The following is a 20,757-nucleotide window of genomic DNA, read 5'->3' on the forward strand; positions in this document are numbered from 1 at the left end:
CACTGGAGAGGGAAAGAAATGTGTGTGTATGTAATTAGTATTAGAGAGCAGGGGACAGATGGTAAAGGTAGTAAAACTTCAAATGGTTCCTAACCTTGAGGGAAAGGAAGAGGCTGAGCTAGAATGTGATAAGCAGCGTGAGAAGTCAAGGGGGGTTGCAGGTCACCAACAGTTTGTGTGTAAATGCATGTGCGTAAGTAAGCAAGAACTATAAAATGACTGTTTTGTTATCCTGACGCCAGAACGTTCTCATGAATAAAGCTACAGAAACCTTTTGCAGAAAGCTGAGTCCTTGCGTAATTATTTAACCCATTGTCTTACAAACCTTGGGCATTAGTCAAGGCGAATTGATTATTTTCATCGAGATATAAAATTCCTTTAACAACGGGACAGTTGTAAATCATGCAGCGCCTTGTGTCACGATTGCAGATTTTAGAGAAACAACAAAGCTCGATACATATGCGTTTTATATCGGCTGAAAGCTTAGATTCTTGTTAATATAACTGCACTGTCCAATTTACAGTAGCTATTACTGTAAAAAAAAAAAGTGCCATGCTATTGTTTGTGGGGAGCTCCTAACAAAACACTTTTTTCACCGCGATTGGTTTGATAAATTCACCTCTGAAGGTGAAATGTGTACTCACATTCTGAAATCTTGCTCTGATTTATCATCCAAAGGATCCCAGAGATAACATGAAGTGTCGCTTTTTCATGTTCTAAAAAGGTCCATATAGCATGCACGATCAATTTTGTATTTCTACTCGTTCAATTTGCAAAGAAAGGAATCCGTGAAAATCTAACCCTAAACATTGTTTCAACCGGTCAAATCACATTTGTATGCATTCCTCAGAGAACCTAGAACGTAACCAGACTTCACTATTTCATTAGGGGTATAGTATATCCTATAGGACACCAAATTTGGTCAGAGAGCGACGCCTTCATGCCACGCCGATGACGCGGCCGGTCTTCATTTGATTGACTATCTTTGTCAAATAAGCACTAATCGGGGTCAAACAAAGCTACATAGACAGCCAGTGAGCTGGGCTTTACGGGAGTATCCAGAAACCCTGTATATGTCGTAAAATGTAGGTGCTAACCTTTTGCGACAGCATGCCTTATCCTTTCGGACAAAAATTAAGAATATTCAGAGTTATGAAGTTATGAAAACAGGTTGTTTTGCAAATGTTGGAAAAGCTAAATCAAAGTCCAAGTATACAGATTTTATGATAATCTTGCAGAAAAATGTAATATGAATGCAAATGTCTCCTTTACGATTTGCCCAAATGTAACCTGGATGGCTTCACAGTAAATATCATGTAGTTCGCTCATACTTCAAGTTATCCATTTGCACATACACTGCTTCCATCTTGTGGACACCATCGGAATTACAACCAGAGTGATGGCTCGAACAGGGACCTTTCTGTTGCATTTCAAAGATGGTGGTAGAAAAAAAATGTTTTTTTCTTTATATTTTCTTCTACCAGATCTATTGTGTTATATTCTCCTACATTCAATTCACATTTCCACAAACTTCAAAGTGTTTCCTTTCAAATGGTACCAAGAATATGCATATCCTTGCTTCTTCAGGGCCTGAGCTCAGGCAGTTAGATTAGGTATGTCATTTTAGGCGAACATTTTTTTTAAAAGGGGGCTATCCCTAAGTTCATGTTTACTTGACATGCAGTAGTGAAGCTGTGTGTAATTTAATGTTGAACCTTTTCCAGTGTATTCTAACATTCATTTTATCAAAGTGAGTGTACCAGATTTACAAAAGATAGTGTTACCATAGTGAGAAAATGTATACTTCTTTTCACATATCATTTTGTGAAATAAAAGTACTGCACTTCAAGTCCCTAATGTTAGAGTATGACCATTTTGTTGAAATTAAATACAAAATCGAATCTGGGCTGATAATAAATAAAAAATACATAAAAAAATAAAACTCTGAGGGATTGAGTTTCCCTTATCTCAGGCAAACCAAAACATTATACTTCATTCATGAATCAACACATAAGGACATTTTTTATAATAAACTCCAATGGCTCCATATTGTTAGGTACTTCAATCCCAGTGTTAGCAATGGGCTTAACTGTGGTTAACATTTTATAATGTCATGTTTCTGTGTGTACAGCAAAGAGTTTCTTATATAAACCGTCATGCTTTTCTGTTCAATGTGTGTTTACAGTCTGCATTCCATGAGGACCTGCTGATATCTGGTGTTGCTGACGGGAGAGACTGGACCTCTGAGGTGGCTGGTCACAAACCCTGGCCCCGGATCAGAACCCTGGATCCGGAGCCGTCGCTCTTCCTTCCCGAGTCGGAACCAGGACCGAACCAAGAGGGACAAAAACTCCACCACCACACAGAACACAATCAGTGGACAGGTGGACTGAACAACCTCAGTCCTGGTGGTCATCAGAGAGACAGAAGCTCCAGTCAGGGATCCAGTCTGCAGCCCAGACCCTTCTCTTCACAGTCTCAGTGCAGGGATGAAGCAGGGCCTGGGACTGATAGAGATAGACCCTCCTGTTCCTATGATACAAACACCACAGTATCCATTATGAATAGAGCAGGTCACCCTGGGCTTCAGCCTTCACAGTGAGTGGTGGGACCCCCCCTGGTGGTAGTCTGTCTTCTCCTTCAGGGTCTCGTCTAATGCCTGGTGACTGGGTTCATAGAAAGCCTGGACCTGGGTCTAGCCTTCCATCGTTACCCAACCAATACAGACAGGGTCAGGATGGGTGTTCACCACAAGATGTACCTAGCCTATAACACAGCATACAATCCCAACAACACCCAAACAATGGCTAGAGGTCAAGGAGGTAGCTCAAATACTACACCTGAGGGTGTAGTATAGTATAGCTTCAGTCCCTCTCCTCGCCCCTACCTCAAACCAGGGACCCTCTGTACACATCGACAACAGCCACCCTCGAAGCATCGTTACCCATCGCGCCCCAAAAGCCGCGGCCCTTGCAGAGCAAGGGGAACAACTACTTCAAGGTCTCAGAGCGAGTGACGTCACCGATTGAAACGCTATTAGCGCGCACCACCGCTAACTACCGTAAATTCCGGACTATAAGCCGCAACTTTTTTCCCACGCTTTGAACATCGCGGCTTAAACAATGACGCGGCTAATATATGGATTTTCCCGCTTTCAATTTATTTATTTTTTAAACACATTCTGTGACGTGCTCAGTTTTTTGGCGGCATGAAGCTTTCATTAGACCAATGAAATTGCCGAACGGGTTAAGGTCAAACAACTTTTTTGTTTACTGTTTAGATTAAATCGAGCGCTCTCAAACTTCCCATCATTCTGATTACGGTAGTCATTTTGTCACCCTCATCATGGCAAAGACACGGAGAAATGCATATGATGCAGCTTTCAAGTTGAAGGCGATTGATCTGGCTGTTGGAAAAGGAAATAGAGCTGCTGCACGGGAGCTTGGTCTTAATGAGTCGATGATAAGACGTTAGAAACAGCAGCGTGAGGAATTGACTCAGTGGAAAAAGACAACTAAAGCTTACTGCTAATTTTTTATATTTGTTACAAGCCGTTTCGTTAAAGCCTATTTATTTTTGTTACAAGCCGTGTTTCGTTAAAGCCTGTGTAAAGTTAATTTTTTCAATGTACCGGTAGGCACCTGCGGCTTATAGACATGTACGGCTTATTTATGTTCAAAATAATATAGATTTTTTAATTCAGTGGGCGCGGCTTATATTCAAGTGCGCTTATGTAACCGATGTGAAATGGCTAGTTAGTTAGCGGTGGTGCGCGCTAATAGCGTTTCAATCAGTGACGCTACTCGCTCTGAGACTTGAAGTAGGGTTTCCCCTTGCGTTGCAAGGGCCGCGGCTTTTGTGGCGTGATGGGTAACGATGCTTCGTGGGGTGTCAGTTGTTGATGTGTGCAAGGGCCCCTGGTTCGAGCCCAGGTTGGGGCGAAGAGAGGGACGGAACCTACAGTTACACTTAATAGTCCGGAAATTACGGTAGTTAGCCATTTCACATCGGTTACATGGGCACTATTCATTAGCTGACATATTATAGTTATCATGTGAAGTTTAAGGTAATTAACCACATACCCCTCATTAACCCTTTATTAACTTGTCATTTGAAACAGGGTTGTGTAAATAACTTTTTAGAATGACAGTAAACCTAGGGTAGAACAAGGACAGTTGAATATTTACCTTACTGTGGTGATGTAGATGGAATTAAGTCATTATAATATTTTCTACTCTAGTATTGCTAACACACTGTTTTTTCTAAACAATTCTGCTCTCAGCTTGAAAGATAGCAATCATAGGGGATTTTGTGTAAAAACTCTCTGAATTTGGCATTCCAGATTGTAATTTCAATCCACTGTTTATATTTTTTAATCCCCTTAAAAACCAAGTTAGGAATAGGCTACCTCATTTCAAAATAGGCCATCACTGTCAACCATGTATGATAATTTGTCACGTTATACCAAATGTCCAAACTGCATCTCCATGACAATAATTTAATTAATCTCAATCAATTTAATGGGAATATGCATTTACACCGAACAGAAATATAAAACGCAACATGTAAAGTGTTGGTCCCATGTTTCATGAGCTGAAAAATATCCCAGAAATGTTCAATATGCACAAAAAGCTTATTTCTCTAAAATGTTGTGCACAAATTTGTTTACTTCCGTTAGTGAGCATTTCTACTTAGCCAAGATAATCCAGCCACATGTCCAGTGATCATCACACAGGTGATGAGTGGCATTTTATTGTCTCCACAGACCACGTAAAATGCCACTCTAAAATGTGCAGTTTTGTCACACAACACAATTCCACATATGCCTCAAGTTAAGGGAGTTTGTGTGGGTGCGTGGTTTGCTGATTCAACGTTGTGAACAGAGTGCCCCATGGTGGCAGTGGGGTTATGGTATGGGCAGGCATAAGCTATGGACAAGGAACAGAATTGCATTTTATCGTGACTTGAATGCCCAGAGATACCGTAGGATCTGTACACAATTCCTGGAAGCTGAAATGTCCCAGTTCTTCCATGGCCTGCATACTCACCAGACAGTTACATTAGACGTTATTGTTGTCATATCGTTTTCTTCACTGCATTGCAGGCATTAGCAGGCAAAAGACCATGTCCATAATCATCATCGTTGCCACTGTCTAATAACGATGTAAAAAAAAAAAAGAACATAGCAAAAATTAGTTCTGTAAAAATTATTTCATACGCCACATTTAGGGGGGCCACAAGGGTATCCAAAATCGTTGTCACAGGGGCACTGCCCCCCCCCCAGAACCGCTAGTGTAAGCATGCTCTGGATCGACATGTATGACAGCGTGTTCCAGTTCCCGCCAATATCCAGAAACTTCGCACAGCCATTGAAGAGTGGGACAACATTCCACAGGGCCCAATCAACATCCTGATCAACTCTATGTAAAGGAGATATCGCGCTGCAGTAGGCAAATGGTAGTCACACCAGATACTGACTGGTTTTCTGATTTACGCCCCTACCTTTTTTAATGTGACCAACAGATCTGTATTCCAAGTCATGTGAAATCCTTAGATTAGGGCCTAATGAATTCATTTCAATTAACTAATGTCTTTATATGAACTGTAACTCAGTAAAATATTTTTAAATTGTTTCATGTTGCGTTTATATTTTTGTTCAGGATAAAAAGCAGTGCCGTGTTTCAAAGAACATTGCGCGTACCTTTTTCATTTAACCACACCCTTTGAGCTATGACGCCAACCAATAAGATAATTTCATTTCAAGTGTAAACGGAAGTGAACAGTGACCAAGAACAATTCCCCGTTAGCGTTTTTATTTCGATGTTTATTAACACGCTGGAACTCAAAATATGACAAATGTAAATGCACAGCATCAAACTTACCACAGGTAGTGTGTAATTCACGTTGGAGACAGGACTTTGTTCATATGTTATCTTCGTAACGCTAGCTTGCTAGTTGCTGACGTTAACTAACAATGGCAACCTGTGACGGTGTGGTTTTTCACACTCAAATAGCCTCCATCATGGAGGTGCTAGCGAATGCAGCCGTGGCAGAGATCTGTAAAGTCGTAGACGACGAGTATGCAGTGTTTCGTTTGGAAATAACTCAAAGCCAGAAAGAAAACAGGGCATTGCAGAGGAAACTACAGCTACTGGAACTGAAGGTGGCACGGGAGCGCGCAGAGAGGACAATTCGAGAGCGCGTCCTCGCCAGTCCCAGTAGTGTCAAGATCGTCGACCGATACAGAGGAATGGCAAGAGGTACATTTGCATGCTGCCTGACGCGGTTCATATATAACTCAGTGCCTGTCGCCCCCATCCTCTGCACACATGTTCAGATGTGTTACCCAGAATTGGGTCTTAGTTAGCCCATTCAAATAGACGATAAAGGTTATTTAAGCAATAAGGCCCGAAGATGTGTGGTATATGGCCAATATACAACGGAGTGCCAGGATACGGCCCTTAGCCGTGGTATATTGGCCATATATATCACAAACCCCCGAGGAGCCTTAATGCTATTATAAACTGGTTACCAACGTAATTAGAGCAGTAAAACTAAATGTTTCATATAACCAATACATTATTTTTCAAATATAAAATGTACACTTGCAAAGTTGCACCCGGATGTATTTTGAGAAACACAGTAAATGTGGAATGGAACGGTCCAATGGAAATGCTAGCGCAAGGTGAGAGGATGTGTCGTAGCCGAGGCAGTGTTTGAAAACAGCCAGGTGCAACTTGCTAAACTGTGCACAGTAAGTGTATATTTTTTATTTGAAATATTATTTCTCGCTTATATGAAAGTTAAGTTAAAGGTTTCCAAAACTATAGCAAGTGAGGTGCATTTGCATTTAGAGTGTCTGGATTAAACAGCATCGAGATTGTAGTTCACGTGGGAGCAAGCTGGGATCAGTACCATCAACTGAGAACGGGGGCGGCTGTAAACTGGGTATACCCCACTTGGGTTCTTGAGAGCTTGTTATTGGATAGTAGGCAATAATTTACCTGATTTAACTTACTTAGCTATCTTGCGCATATCAGTCGGGCTCTACTAAGCACCTCTTTTCCCACAATAACTCTCAGGTGAAGGACATCTCACTGGAGGCCACAGGAGCTTTGTGAAGCGAGTGGGACACAATACATGGAGAGATGACCAATCAATCACTGTTGATGAGGGGAGTGGAACCTCAACCCAGCACGTTATCTTGATCGAGGTTAGTGTAAAAGAGTTGCATAAAAAAATGCAACTCTGTGGCCAGTTTATTTCAGAAAGGCGACCCTCAGCTAGGGATGGGCATGGTTATTTGAATATCCAAACGGATGTTAGTATTCGATTACTAGGGAGAGTATTCATTTAAGATTTTTTTTTAAGGCAGTGTCTATAATTAAATAATTATCTATGTGTCACTGCTACATAGCCTACAAGGATGGAGCATTACATTCAACGTTTTAATAAAACTGTTACATGACAGAGTGCCTCATAAAAAAAGACTGCACCGGTAGCTTACACACGTTTCACACTGGTGTAGCTTGTTATTGTCGGTCAATCAAGAGGAACCATGTGTAGCAAGTGAAGTGGGAGCGTTCTACTCAATGCAAAAGGGAATTAAAGTTACGGAATTAAGCTGGTTAAATGAGGAGTAGGCTACAATGATCAACCAACAGATGCTGTTTCATATGAATGGAGTTGTAAACGAGGATGGGAAGCACAGCAAAATAGCCTCAATTAGCCTTGCTACTTTAGCTAGCTGGCTGGCTAATTTAGCTGGCTACTGTAGCTAGCTAGCTTCTTTACAATGATGCAGTCATTACATGCACTACAGGATGGCATGACAGATAAACTATGGCAGCAACAAGTTTGTCTAACTAGCTGAGTTGGTTTGGCTACTTTCTCTTTCTTCCTCAGTGCTACACACACCGGTCCCTGCTCCTCTCTCAACCCTCCCCCACCCTTAGCATAGCGCACCTTCTCTCAAATCTCCATTGAAGTAAACCAATAAAAATACCTTTTTTAAAACGCATGAATCCGGATATCCTAAAAATATCATGATATTATTAAAATAGTGAAATCATTTCAAATGCCCATCACTACCCTAAGCTATTCATATATATATATATATATAAATAAATAAATAACTAGGCAAGTTAAGAACAAATTCTTATTTACAATGACGGCCTACCAAAAGGCCTCCTGCGGGGAAGGGGGCTGGGATATAAAATAAATATAGGACAAAATACACATCACGACAAGAGACTACATAAAGAGAGACCTAAGACAAAAACACAGCATGGCAGCAACACAACACAACACAGCATGGCAGCAACACAACACAGCATGGTAGCAACACAACATGGCAGCAGCACAAAACATGGTACAAACATTATTGGGCACAGACAACAGCACAAAGGGCAAGAAGGTACAGACAACAATACATCATGCAAAGCAGCCACAACTGTCAGTAAGAGTGTCCATGATGGTGTCTTTGAATGAAGAATTGAGTTAAAACTGTCCAGTTTGAATATTTGTTGCAGCTCGTTCCAGTCAGTAGCTGCAGCGAACTGAACTGTACATCCACATTTATCTGCCATAGCCTCCAGAGACCCATAAAGTTTGGATGTAAAAAATACATACAATTTTTTTGCACCCCAAATGCATTTTATGTGATCTGTAGTGGCCATTTATGACTCAATTGATAGGAAATATAAACAGACATTTATTACCAGGCTCTTATTTCATGTGAAAATTATTCCACTGCTCTGAAAACTCACACTATTCTTGAGATATTTACCTGTTAGAAACAATTTGAATATCAAACTCAAAAATTATAATTACACACAAGAAAGAACTATGAAGGTAACACCGTTACACGTGATATAATTGAAAATCCCAAAATGTCCTCTCATAGGTACAACAGGACCTAACACAGTGGCATGTATGGCCTTAGCGATATGATCAGAAACTAATGTCCATTAAAGAACATAAAAATGTATTGCTGGGTCTCAGGAGGATATGGGTGCTTGTGAGACTTTCCTACGACGTTGTTATCCAATTAGACTCCTGTACCACCTCTCTTGTCAGTCTGCAGAGGCTGCAGGTCCTGGAGGATCGTCTCTGGTCAAGCAGGAGAAGACTGAAAGAGAGGACCCACCACACAGCAGAGAGACCCAGACTAGAGTGGCCCCTGTAGCCACGGAGGACCCAGCGCTGCCCAGGATCCGATGCAGCATCGGGTCAGTGGAACACCGAACACCGTCAGAGATCAACACTGAGATTTTAACTGAAACTCACAGGCTCTTACACACAGGATATGACCACAGATCAGACCCAGAGAGACTGGGCTGTCCTCCTGCTCCCGGCTCAGAGTACTTACCGGTATTTCGCCAGAGGACAGTTTATTCCCATGGAGATGTTGGTGACGCACTAGACACTGGCGGTGATGACCTGTCTTGTTCTTACACTACAGAGATGGACGCTGGCAATATATCCTTGGGCTTAGAGACACAGACTGATCTGTCTAGAGGGGACTGGAACCGGTACAGTAGTAGTGTATATTCTGAAGGGTGCCAGGAGGAGAAAGTGGAGGTTATGGTGGTAGATGAGGTGACTGTGAAAGTGGAGGGCGACGTTCCTCCCACATGGAATACAGATAGTCACCTAGGAGACGGACAGTCCCAGGGTAGAGATTTCTTAGATTACAGGGAAAGCTTAGAGACCAATCCAAATGTCGCGATCCAATCCCCTTTACATTCGCTCAGGGATCGTGACCCAGTGTCCACTTCGATGGGGCCTTCCGATTCACAAGGCTGCGTCATTTTCGATCAGGTATTGAACTCAAACGACAGGGCTAGAGCCCAGGCTCAGGGAGGGGGAGCCACATCAGGCAATGGTAAAGAGAAACGGTTCCTCTGCATGTTCTGTAATAAAGGATTCAGCTGCCTCCAGAAGGTGGAGATCCACCAGAGGGTCCACACAGGGGTAAAACCCTACAGCTGTACCCAGTGTCATATGCGCTTCGCCCAGGCTCGTGACCTCAAGAGGCACCAGAGGGTCCACACAGGGGAGAAACCTTACAGCTGCCCCCAGTGTGAGAAGAGGTTCTCCCGCCAGGACAATCTGAAGATACACCTGAAGGTCCACACAGGAGAGAGGCAGTTCGCCTGTACGCAATGCGGGAAGAAGTTCACAGAGAGGAGCTACCTCAGGATACACCAGCAGAAAAACCATCCCACTCTATTAACATAGAAAGTAGCCATACCACTTGATAGCTTCTGAGGTTTAGATCAAAACCTGCATTAAAGGGTAGGTAGCATAAACATAACTGAATATAACATGAATTTGCATTAGTATACGCATCAAAAGTCCCAATGCAAAGTTACCTCACTTTTCAATTTTTCGAGTTATTACATAAAACCCATAAAACTGCTGAAGTCATCCTGGAAGATGTTTTTGCGGGGTGTGACGTAATATGGAGGCCCCAGGAAAGCCAGCCTATTCCCCATAAATGTAAACTCCAACAGAAGTAACTTTATATTAAACAATATTGTTTACACTCATTACTACTGGTTTCAATTACATTTACTTTATGAATGTATTGTTACAAATCAACTTCCAAGGTTGCTAGCCAACTAGCCTGCTAACGTCAGTGGTGAAAGTACTACTTTGGTAGTTTTTGGGGTAACTGTACTTTACATTTTGGACAACTTATAATTTACTTTTTACTCCAAACATTTTCACTGACAGCAAAAAGTGTGTTACATTTTGAATACTTAGCAGGAGAGGAAAATGGTCCAGTTCACACACTTATCAAGAGAACATCCCTGGTCATCCCTACTGCTTCTGATCTGGTGGACTCACTAAACACGAATGCTTCGTTTGTGAATTATGTCTTATAAAGAGTGCCCCTGGCTATCCGTAAAACATTTTTTTTAAATGCTGTCTGGTTTGCTTAATACTTTGATACTTAAGTATATTTCAGCAATTACATTTACTTTTGATACTAAAGTATATTTAATACCAAATACTTTTAGACTTTTACTCAGTAGTATTTTACTGGGTAACCTTGACTTTTACTTGAGTCATTTTCTATTAAGGTATCTTTACTTTTACTCAAGTGTGACAATTGGTTACTTATTCCACTACTGGCTAATGTTAGCACTGCGTGAGTCAGCCAGTTGCTATCAACACTTAACTTCCAGCTACATTAATGTAGACCAAAGTTTTGGGAAAGCATAATGCCATCTAACCAGTTATCAAATAATGTTACCAGTTTATGCAGCAGTGGATGCTCGTCTGAGGAGGAAGTGGAGGACCATCCTCAGTGAAATTTCATAAAAATACAAATAGTGAAACATGAAGTTTTTTTTTTTTAGATAAAACTATACTAAATATATTGAAATAACTTGCACTAACTGGACAAAAATAAAGTGTTAAAACCAAGAAAACTATTTATAAATCTACCTCCTCCTCCTGTAATTTGAAGGCCAGCATCCCGTAGTCGCCTCTTCACTGTTGACGTTGAGACTAGTGTTTTGCGGATACTATTTAATGAAGCTGCCAGTTGAAGACTTGTGAGGCTTCTGTTTCTCGACACTCTAATGTACTTGTCCTCTTGCTCAGTTGTGCACCGGGGCCTCCCACTCCTTTTTCTATTCTATTTAGAGCCAGTCTGCTGTTCTGTGAAGGGAGTAGTACACAGCGTTGTACGAGATCTTCCGTTTCTTGGCAATTTCTCGCATGGAATTGCCTTAATTTCTCAGAACAAGAATAGACTTATGAGTTTCAGAAGAAAGTTCTTTGTTTCTGGACGTTTTGATCCTGTAATCGAACCCACAAATGCTGATGCTCCAGATACTCAACTAGTCTAAAGAAGGCCAGTTTTATTGCTTCTTTAATCAGAACAACAGTTTTCAGCTGTGCTAACATAATTGCAAAAGGGTTTTCTAATGATCAATTGCATTTTTAAGATGATAAACTTGGATTAGCTAACACATCGTGCCATTGGAACACAGAAGTGATGGTTGCTAATAATGGTCCTCTGTACACCTATGTAGATATTCCATTAAAAATCATCCGTCTCCAGCAACAAAAGTCATTTACAACATTAACAATGTCTACACTGTATTTCTGATCAATTTGATGTTATTTTAATGGACAAAAATGTGCTTTTCTTTCAAAAACAAGGACATTTCTAAGTGACCCAAAACTTTTGAAAAGTAGTGTACTTTCTTCCTCCTACCCCCATAATGTCAAGCTTGATTATCAACCCCTCCTTCCACATATCATACGCTTTCTCCACATCAAAAAAGACAGCTACTACAGTCTCCTTGTTCACCTGAGCGTTCCTGACCTCTGCTTCTAAGCAGAGCACTGGATCCATAGTTCCCCTTCCCTTCCTGAACCCACTCTGATGTGGCGATAGTAGCCCCCTGCTCTCCCGGAAGTAAGTTAGCCTCTCTAATCATACGTTCCATTATCTTACATGCATGTGATGTTAAAGCTATTGGCCGATAGCTTGTTGGGTCCTTCCCTGGCTTCCGGATTGGTACCACTACTGCCTCCTTCCAACTGCCTGGTAGTTTCCCCTCCTCCCACACTGTGAAGAGGGCACAACAAAACCTATTCCCCCTCAGGAGACTGAAAAGATTTGGCATGGGTCCTCAGATCCTCAAAAGCTTTTACAGCTGCACCATCGAGAGCATCCTGACGGGTTGCATCACTGCCTGGTATGGCAACTGCTTAGCCTCCGACCACAAGGCACTACAGAAGGTAGCGCGTACAGCCCAGTACATCACCAGGGCCAAGCTTCCGGCAAACCAGGACCTCTACCAGGCGGTGTCAGATGAAGGCCCTAAAAATTGTCAGACTCCAGCCAACCTAGTCATAGACTCTCTCTGCTACCGCACGGCAAGCGGTACCGGAGCGCCAAGTCCATGTCCAAGAGGCTCCTCAATAGCTTCTACCCCCAAGCCATAAGACTCATGAACAGCTAATCAGATGGCTACCAAGACTATTGGCATTGCCCCCCCCCCCCCCCGGAACGCTGCTGCTACTCTGTTATTCTCTATGCATAGTCACTTTAATAACTCTACCTACATGTACATGTTACCTCGACACCGGTGTCCCCGCACATTGACTCTGTACCGGTACCCCCTGTAAATAGCCCCGCTATGGTTATTTACTGCTGCTCTTTAATCATTTGTTATTCTTATCTCTTTTTTGTGGGTATTTTCTTAACTGCATTGTTGGTTAAGGGCTTGTAAGGTATCTGTTGTATTCAGCGCATGTGACAAATAAAATTTGATTTTGTTGTACAACACCAAAACCTTACCCAGTGCCTCATCACTAAAATGGGACAAGATAACATAGCATACCTCATCTTTCCCAGGTGAAGTTAACCCAACCTTACCTATTGTCCTTTTCATCTCTGCCATTGTAAATGGTGCATTCAATGCATCCTTTACAACCTCCCTCATATCCAGCACTCCAGGATATTCCTCTCTCATTCTCTCTATCTGCCCATCCTCTGACAAATTTGCCTAGCTAAGTGGAAACTCCTCGGGAAAGCATGGAGTTTATTAGGCTACAGATTAAATAAATTATGAACTTCATATGGTGGTGAATGTGCAAGATACTCCTTTCCAATACATATCGAGGGTCTTATTCTGGTGACATGATTGATGCTTTGCTGCCGTTTGACAAATAATATCGCTCTTATCCATAAGGATCTGATAATGTAGATAGCCAACCTCCACTGTATGTGTGAGGTGTTAGCTAGAGCGCATGTGCCAAGACCAGAGTGGGCACATTTGCTATTTAACGCAACAGTTGTGACAAAACCATCAGATTTATTTTTATTCGGTACATGGGAATTTAACAGCAAAAGTTATTTTTTTTTATCTGCAAAAAGTCTGTTTGATGGAAACATATCGCCGGTGGGAAAATGCGCATATTGTTTTATGCATATTTTGTTATATTCGTAATGAAAATCTGTCGCAAATTGAATGGAAACCTACCTAATGTCTAGGAGTGTGCAGTGATGCGTAACATATTTTGGAATGCTGTTCCTTTCATTCAAGGTTTACAAATGCGATCTAATTTCAGCACCAATCTTCCTATGCCGATCCACTATTTAAACTTACAAGTAAATGAAGGACTTTCTGGTCTCATTGAAGCTGGGTCGGGAATGTCTTCCTGCCTAGCTGATAGACTGGCAGAAGTCTTAAAGCGATGTCACCTTGTGTATCTGGAGAGAAGAATGTTTAGTGAATAAGTTGATTGTTTCAGGCAAAAAAATGAATGAGCATCTGACGCACCACCAGCCTGGTATTTTCAAACTTGACTTGCACTTCGAAGAGAAGATCTTGGGCCTGCTTCTCTCGGTTGGCGAAGCAAAGTTTTTTTTGTCCTTGAAGATCGCTACTACTTATGAATGGACGGAATAGCAGCGAAATAGCCTCAATTAGCCTTGCTACTTTTCCCACTTAGGTGTCTACTGTAGCTAGATAGCTAGCTAGCTTTACAACGATGTAGTCAAGACATGCACTACAGGATGCCAAATCTTTCCAGCGGATGAGTTTTAGTTAGGTAAGATTTAATGTTTTTTTTTTGTTGCTATGGTTATTAATTATACTGCACTGATGGAGCGTAAATCCCAGAAAACAGATTTGATAGTGGCAGCAGCAGAGATATTTTTGAGTGTAAGAGATTTTAGAGCAGAAGATCTAAAGGGGGTTTTAAGAGAAGGGGTCTGTCCCATCCTCCCAGTTGGCCTGTAGTAAGATCTGGGAGGACTAGAGTACTGGGATGGGGTGGTGAGTTTTTTGGATATAGTGGTGTATACAATGTGTGGGTTAGATGGTGGTGCAATTTATTTTCTCCATTTCCCCATATTTTTTTGTGACAAAATGTGCAATTCACACTCCGACCTGTGAAAGGAAACAATAACCAACACAGCGTCCAGTCTACCGGAAACTCACACGAAGAAGTAAACAGAAAGTGAACAGTGACTAAGAACAATTTCCACTTTAGCATTCATTGTTATTTAGACGTTTATTAACACCCTGGAACTCAAAATATGACTAATTTAACTGGATAGCATCACATACTTTCAGCGTGTAGTGTTTAATAAGCGCTGGAGACAGGACTTGATTGATTGATAGGCGTTATCTCGGTAACGCTAGTGAACAATGGCTAACTGTATAGTTTTTCACACTCAAATAGCCTCCATCATGGAGGTGCTAGCGAATGCAGCTGTAGCTGAGATCTGTAAACTCGTAGACGACGACTATGCAGTGTTTCGTTTGGAAATAACGCAAAGCCAGAAAGAAAACAGGGTTTTGCGAAGGAAACTACTGGAACTGAAGGTGGCAAGGGAGCGCGCAGAGAGGACAACGCGAGAGCGCGTCCTCGCCAGTCGTGTCAAGATCCCCGACCGAAACAGAGAAGTGTCAAGAGGTACAGTTTGCATACCAATGTGTGGTGCACAACAATAGTGGAATCGGCGGATCGCATTCAAAATAAAAGTAACCCATTGAAACTGATTCAAACGGATAAAAATAGTGGAATCATGCCACAATAGATCATTTTGCAGGGCTCTGGCAGTGCTCCTCCTGCTCCTCCTTGCACAAAGGCGGAGGTAGCGGTCCTGCTGCTGGGTTGTTGTCCTCCTACGGCTTCCTCCACGTCTCCTGATGTACTGGCCTGTCTCCTGGTAGCGCCTCCATGCTCTGGACACTACGCTGACAGACACAGCAAACCTTCTTGCCACAGCTCGCATTGATGTGCCATCCTGGATGAGCTGCACTACCTGAGCCACTTGTGTGGGTTGTAGACTCCGTCTCATGCTACCACTAGAGTGAAAGCACCGCCAGCATTCAAAAGTGACCAAAACATCAGCCAGGAAGCATAGGAACTGAGAAGTGGTCTGTGTTCCCCACCTGCAGAACCACTCCTTTATTGGGGGTGTCTTGCTAATTGCCTATAATTTCCACCTGTTGTCTATTCCATTTGCACAACAGCATGTGAAATTTATTGTCAATCAGTGTTGCTTCCTAAGTGAACAGTTTGATTTCACAGAAGTGTGATTCACTTGGAGTTACATTGTGTTGTTTAAGTGTTCCCTTTATTTTTTTGAGCAGTGTAGTTTAAACAAATATTATTATTATTATTTTTTTCTTTAAACTACATTTTTGTCTTTTGTTGAATTTGAATAACAACATTCCAACCTTGTGTAGAATTATTTTGTCCAATTGTGGCATGATTCCACAATTTTTATCCGTATGCATCAATGGGGGACTTTTAGTTTGAAGGCAAATCATTCAGCTATTGTTGTTCATGACACACACACATTTTACAGAAGGCTGAGCAGCCTGTCATATATAGTGGCACTGCCTCTCCCCTGTTGCCTTCTGCATGTGTTCAGATGTGTTACCTAGAATTGGGTCTTGCTGGTCACTTTTTGGATAGTATGCAATAATTCCCCTGATTACTTATCTATCTTGGACAAAGACACTATTCTAACCAGATTGTTCATGTGCTGCATTTCCTATTATTTACTCAATGAAAACAATGTGATGCATGGAACATAATACATTGATCAATAATTAGTATTTCAGGAAGTTATGAAAAGTGTTACCTTACATCCCTGCCAATTCTAGACCGTATCAATTAGTGTACAAAATACCGTTGACAGTACCTAACCACCTCTTTTCCCCCAGTCACTGTCTCAGGTGAAGGACATCTCACTGGAGGCCACAGGAGCTTTGTGAAGCCAGCGAAACACAATACATGGAGAGATGACCAACCAATCACTGTTGAGGGGAGTGGAACCTCAACCCAGCACATTATCGTAATAGAGTTGCATAAAAAAATGACAATCACTTTGTAAATCAAATGTGGCCGTTTACTACCGGAAGGCTCCCCTCAGCTATTCACTTGCTTACATGTACATCCTTCTTTATCTGCCATAGGGGAGCTTGTGAGACTTTCCTACGACATTGTTATCCAATTCAACCCATGTACCGGTAATAACCTCCTCTCTTCTTGTGTCAGTCTGCAGATGCAGAGGCTGCAGGTCCTGGGGTCAAGCAGGAGAGGACCGAAGGAGAGAAGGACCCTGTAAGCATAGAGGACCCCACCACCGCCCCAACGCCTCCCAGGACCCAACCCAGCATCAGGGAGGTCAGTGGAACGCAGAACGCCGTCCTCAAGTCAGAGACCGACACCAAGACTTTAACACACAGGCTCTTACACACAGGTTCTGACTACAGATCAGACCCAGAGAGACTGGGCTGTCCTCCTGCTCCCGGTTCAGAGTACTTACCGGTATTTCACCAGAGCCAGAGGATGGTTCATTGCTGTGGAGATGATGATGCGATAGACACTAGTGGTGATGATCCGTCTTGTTCTTACGCTACAGAGATGGACCCTGGCAGCATGCCCTTGGGTTTAGAGACACAGACTGATCTGTCTAGAGGGGACTGGAACCGGTACAGTAGTGGTGTATACTCTGAAGGGTGCCTAGATAAGAAAGGGGAGGTGATAGATGAGGTGACTGTGAAAGTGGAGGGTGTCGTTCCTCCCACATGGAATGCAGATAGTCACCTAGGAAACAGACACTCACAAGGCAGAGATTTCTTAGATTACAGGGAAAGCTTAGAGACAAATCCAAATGTTGAGACCCACTCCCCTACACACGCATTCAGGGAATGCGACCCAGTGTCCACATCGATGGGGCCATCCGATTCACACGGCCGCGTCCTTTTCGATCAGGTATTGAACTCAAAGGACCAAAGGGCCAAGGCTCGGGGAGCAACAACAGGCAATAGTAAAGAGAAACGGTTCCTCTGTATGTTCTGTAACAAAGGCTTCAGCTGCTCCCAGAATGTGGAGATCCACCAGAGGATCCACACAGGAGAGAAACCCTACAGCTGCCCCCAGTGTCACATGTGCTTCGCTCAGTCTGGCAGCCTAAAGAGGCACCAAAGGGTCCACACAGGGGAGAAACCCTACAGCTGCCCACAGTGCGAGAAGAGGTTCTCCCGCCAACACCTGCTGAAGACACACCTGAAGATCCACACAGGAGAGAGGCCATAACGCCTGTACGCACTGCGGGAAGAGGTTCTCAGAGAGGAGCTACCTCAGGATACACCAGAAGAAAAACCATTCCACTCTATGACATAGAAAGTTTGTTTAGATCAAACCCTGCAATAAAGGTAGACTCAGCGAGATGACTTAGATGCACAAAGGAAACAGCAGTAGTGGGTACATTTCTACAACTAAGAGCGTTGAAGCACGAGGCTAAACGTCTGATGTTTTGGTCCTGTGGCTACCATGTTGTAGCAGCGTGAAGCGAACTCATGTACATGCGCAGATACTGTGTGAGAGCAAAATCTAGCATCACGCTCATCACAATATCTGGGGTTCTGCTCGTGGCAATCTCATAACACTGAGTCTTCCTTTAAAGACAAAGGTTAATTTTCATTGTTGTCAGAATAACATTTCAGTGTTTAATATTCCTGGGTAGAATATTGCATTTAGGCATTGTGTGATACACATAATTGCAGTGCCTTCAGAAAGTATTCACACCAGTTGATGTTTTCCTCATTTTGTTGTTACTGGCCTACACACAATATCCCATGATGTCAAAGTGGAATTATGTTTTTAGACATTTTTACAAATTAATAAAAAATGAAAAGCTGAAATGTCTTGAGTCAATAAGTATTCAACCCCTTTTTGTTATGGCAAGCCTAAATAAGTTCAGGAGTAAAAATGTGTCACTTAAGTTGCATAGTGTTTAACATGATTTTTGAATGACTACCTCATCTCTGTACCCCACACATACAGATAATTGTAAGGTCGAGCAGTGAATTTCAAACACAGATTCAAGACCAGGTAGGTTTTCCAATGCCTCTGAATGAAGGGCACCTATTGGTAGATGGGTAAAATAAAAAAGCAGGCATTGAATATCCCTTTGAGCATGGTGAAGTTATTAATTACACTTTGGATGGTATATCAATACACTCAGTTACTACAAAGAAACAGATGCCCTTCCTAACTCTGTTGCCGGAAAGGAAGGAAACCACTCAGGGATTTCACCATGAGGCCAATGGTGACTTTAAAACAGTTAGAGTTTAAAGGCTGTGATAGGAGAAAACTCAGGATGGATCAAGAACTTTGTAGTTACTCTACAACACTAACCTAATTGACAGAGTGAAAAGAAGGAAGCCTGTACAGAAGAAAAATATTCAAAAACATGCATCCTGTTTGCAAAAAGGCACTTAAGTAAAACTGCAAAAAAAATGTAGCAAAGAAATTAACTTTGTCCTAAATACAAAGTGTTATGTTTGGGGCAAAAACACATCACTGAGTACCACTCTTCATATTTTCAAGCATGGTGGTGGCTGCATCAATTTCTGGGTGTGCTTGTCATCGGCAAGGACTAGGGATTATATATTTTTTTTAAATCATAAAAATAAACGCAAGCGCTAAGCACAGGCAAAATCCAAGAGGAAAACCTGGGTCAGTCTGCTTTCCAATAGACACTGGGAGATGAAATATGGCCAAATATACAATGCCGTTACATACCAAGACGACATTGAATGTTCCTGAGTGGCTTAGTATCAGTTTTGACTTAAAAACATTTTTTTAATAATAATGTGCAAATATTGTACAATCCAGGTGTGCAAAGCTCTTAAGGACTTACCCAGAAAGACTCACAGCTGTAAATAGCTGCCAAAGGTGATGTTTTGACTCGGGTTGAATACTTATCTAATCAAGATGTTTTTTATTTTTTATTAGTATTATTATTGATTTTTTTACAAATGTAGAATTTTTCTTCCACTTTGACAGTATTTTGTATAGATCGTTGACCAAAAAAAATACAATTAAATCAATTTTAATCCCACTTTGTAACACAACAAAATGTGGAAAAAGTAAAGGGGTGTGAAGGCCGCACTTAATTTTTATATTGTGCTTGCACTGTGTAGACTGATGTTCAAATGCCATTGAAATACCCCAAAAATTCCTGAGACACTTTTAATGACAAAATGAATGCAGATTTGTTGTTGAGACATGTATGTGTGGTTTTCATATGGTGTATTTAAAACTTGTTTCTGTTTAATAAACACAAAATTGGACTTTTCATTCTAAGACTTTAATTGACTCTATAAATCTGATCTCACCCTATTCTGCATACACCCAACATCGCTTTATTACCAATATACACTTACTAAATATACCTACACACCTACTGTACACGTCAAAATAGTTTAGTCAGGTTTGTCTGATGACTTTTCACTTATCATAGCTGACTTTATTTTACCCACATATTTATGTCCACCATGATGGGTTGAAATGAAATTCTGTAACTACAGTATAGGACTCAAACGTAGTGGGGATGGGTAAACACTCCATGTTGAAAGTGTGTTTATTATCTGTGTGTACGTACCTGAGGGAGTGTATGTCTGTGTAATCTGTATCACCTGTCTCTTCCAGGAGGAGGAGGGTCTGGAGGTGCTGCTGGTGAAGGAGGAGGGGTGTGGGGAGGGTCTGGGGAACCCTGAGGGGACCATGGTCATGGAGGACAACCAGACTACACCTCCTGAACCCACAGAGGAACCAGCTGAGCAGCACAGGACCACACACAGTCTCACTGAGGTGAGCCCACTGTAAACTACTGTCTGAATGGTATTAGGTCAGGTCCCGTATCCCCAAAGCCTCTCAGAGGAGGAGTACTGATTTAGGATCAGTTTTACTTTT

The 20,757-nt window shown here is 42.0% G+C and overlaps 2 protein-coding genes and 1 long non-coding RNA gene across 4 annotated transcripts; 2 read left to right on the plus strand and 1 right to left on the minus strand.

Moving 5' to 3' along the window:
• Positions 1–4,484: 4,484 nt before the first annotated feature.
• LOC123742535 (uncharacterized) lies at positions 4,485–6,172 on the minus strand. Its single transcript, XR_006769713.1, has 2 exons — positions 5,883–6,172; positions 4,485–5,153 (listed from the first exon to the last, which is right to left on the minus strand). It is a non-coding gene; the product is annotated as an uncharacterized lncRNA (long non-coding RNA).
• Positions 5,975–10,911, plus strand: LOC106602454 (zinc finger protein 90-like). The gene is made up of 3 exons (XM_014195116.2): positions 5,975–6,260; positions 7,083–7,213; positions 9,079–10,911. Exons 1-3 carry the CDS (start codon positions 5,975–5,977, stop codon positions 10,240–10,242), a joined length of 1,581 nt encoding a protein of 526 aa, XP_014050591.2. The 3' UTR covers positions 10,243–10,911.
• Positions 10,912–13,208: 2,297 nt separating this feature from the next.
• LOC123742529 (zinc finger and SCAN domain-containing protein 12) lies at positions 13,209–18,147 on the plus strand. Of its 2 annotated transcripts, XM_045717588.1 has the most exons (4): positions 13,209–15,453; positions 16,716–16,846; positions 17,050–17,178; positions 17,255–18,147. In XM_045717588.1, exons 1-4 carry the CDS (start codon positions 15,186–15,188, stop codon positions 17,375–17,377), a joined length of 651 nt encoding a protein of 216 aa, XP_045573544.1. In that variant the 5' UTR covers positions 13,209–15,185; the 3' UTR covers positions 17,378–18,147. The 2 variants fall into 2 exon arrangements, with proteins under 2 accessions (XP_045573544.1, XP_045573543.1); XM_045717587.1 differs by having other exon boundaries at positions 13,245–15,453; positions 17,050–18,147.
• The last annotated feature ends 2,610 nt before the right edge of the window (positions 18,148–20,757 follow it).

Source organism: Salmo salar, chromosome ssa04 (genome assembly GCF_905237065.1).
Source record: "Salmo salar chromosome ssa04, Ssal_v3.1, whole genome shotgun sequence".
NCBI lineage: Eukaryota > Metazoa > Chordata > Actinopteri > Salmoniformes > Salmonidae > Salmo > Salmo salar.

Coding starts and splice junctions, on each gene's coding strand:
- LOC106602454 (XM_014195116.2), top strand. CDS start 5,975: ATGGCAACCTGTGACGGTGTGGTTTTTCACACTCAAATAGCCTCCATC. Junction 6,261..7,082: donor ATACAGAGGAATGGCAAGAG/GTACATTTGCAT, acceptor AATAACTCTCAG/GTGAAGGACATCTCACTGGA. Junction 7,214..9,078: donor AGCACGTTATCTTGATCGAG/GTTAGTGTAAAA, acceptor CTCTCTTGTCAG/TCTGCAGAGGCTGCAGGTCC.
- LOC123742529 (XM_045717587.1), top strand. CDS start 15,186: ATGGCTAACTGTATAGTTTTTCACACTCAAATAGCCTCCATCATGGAG. Junction 15,454..16,715: donor AAACAGAGAAGTGTCAAGAG/GTACAGTTTGCA, acceptor CTTTTCCCCCAG/TCACTGTCTCAGGTGAAGGA. Junction 16,847..17,049: donor CCTCAACCCAGCACATTATC/GTAATAGAGTTG, acceptor TTCTTGTGTCAG/TCTGCAGATGCAGAGGCTGC.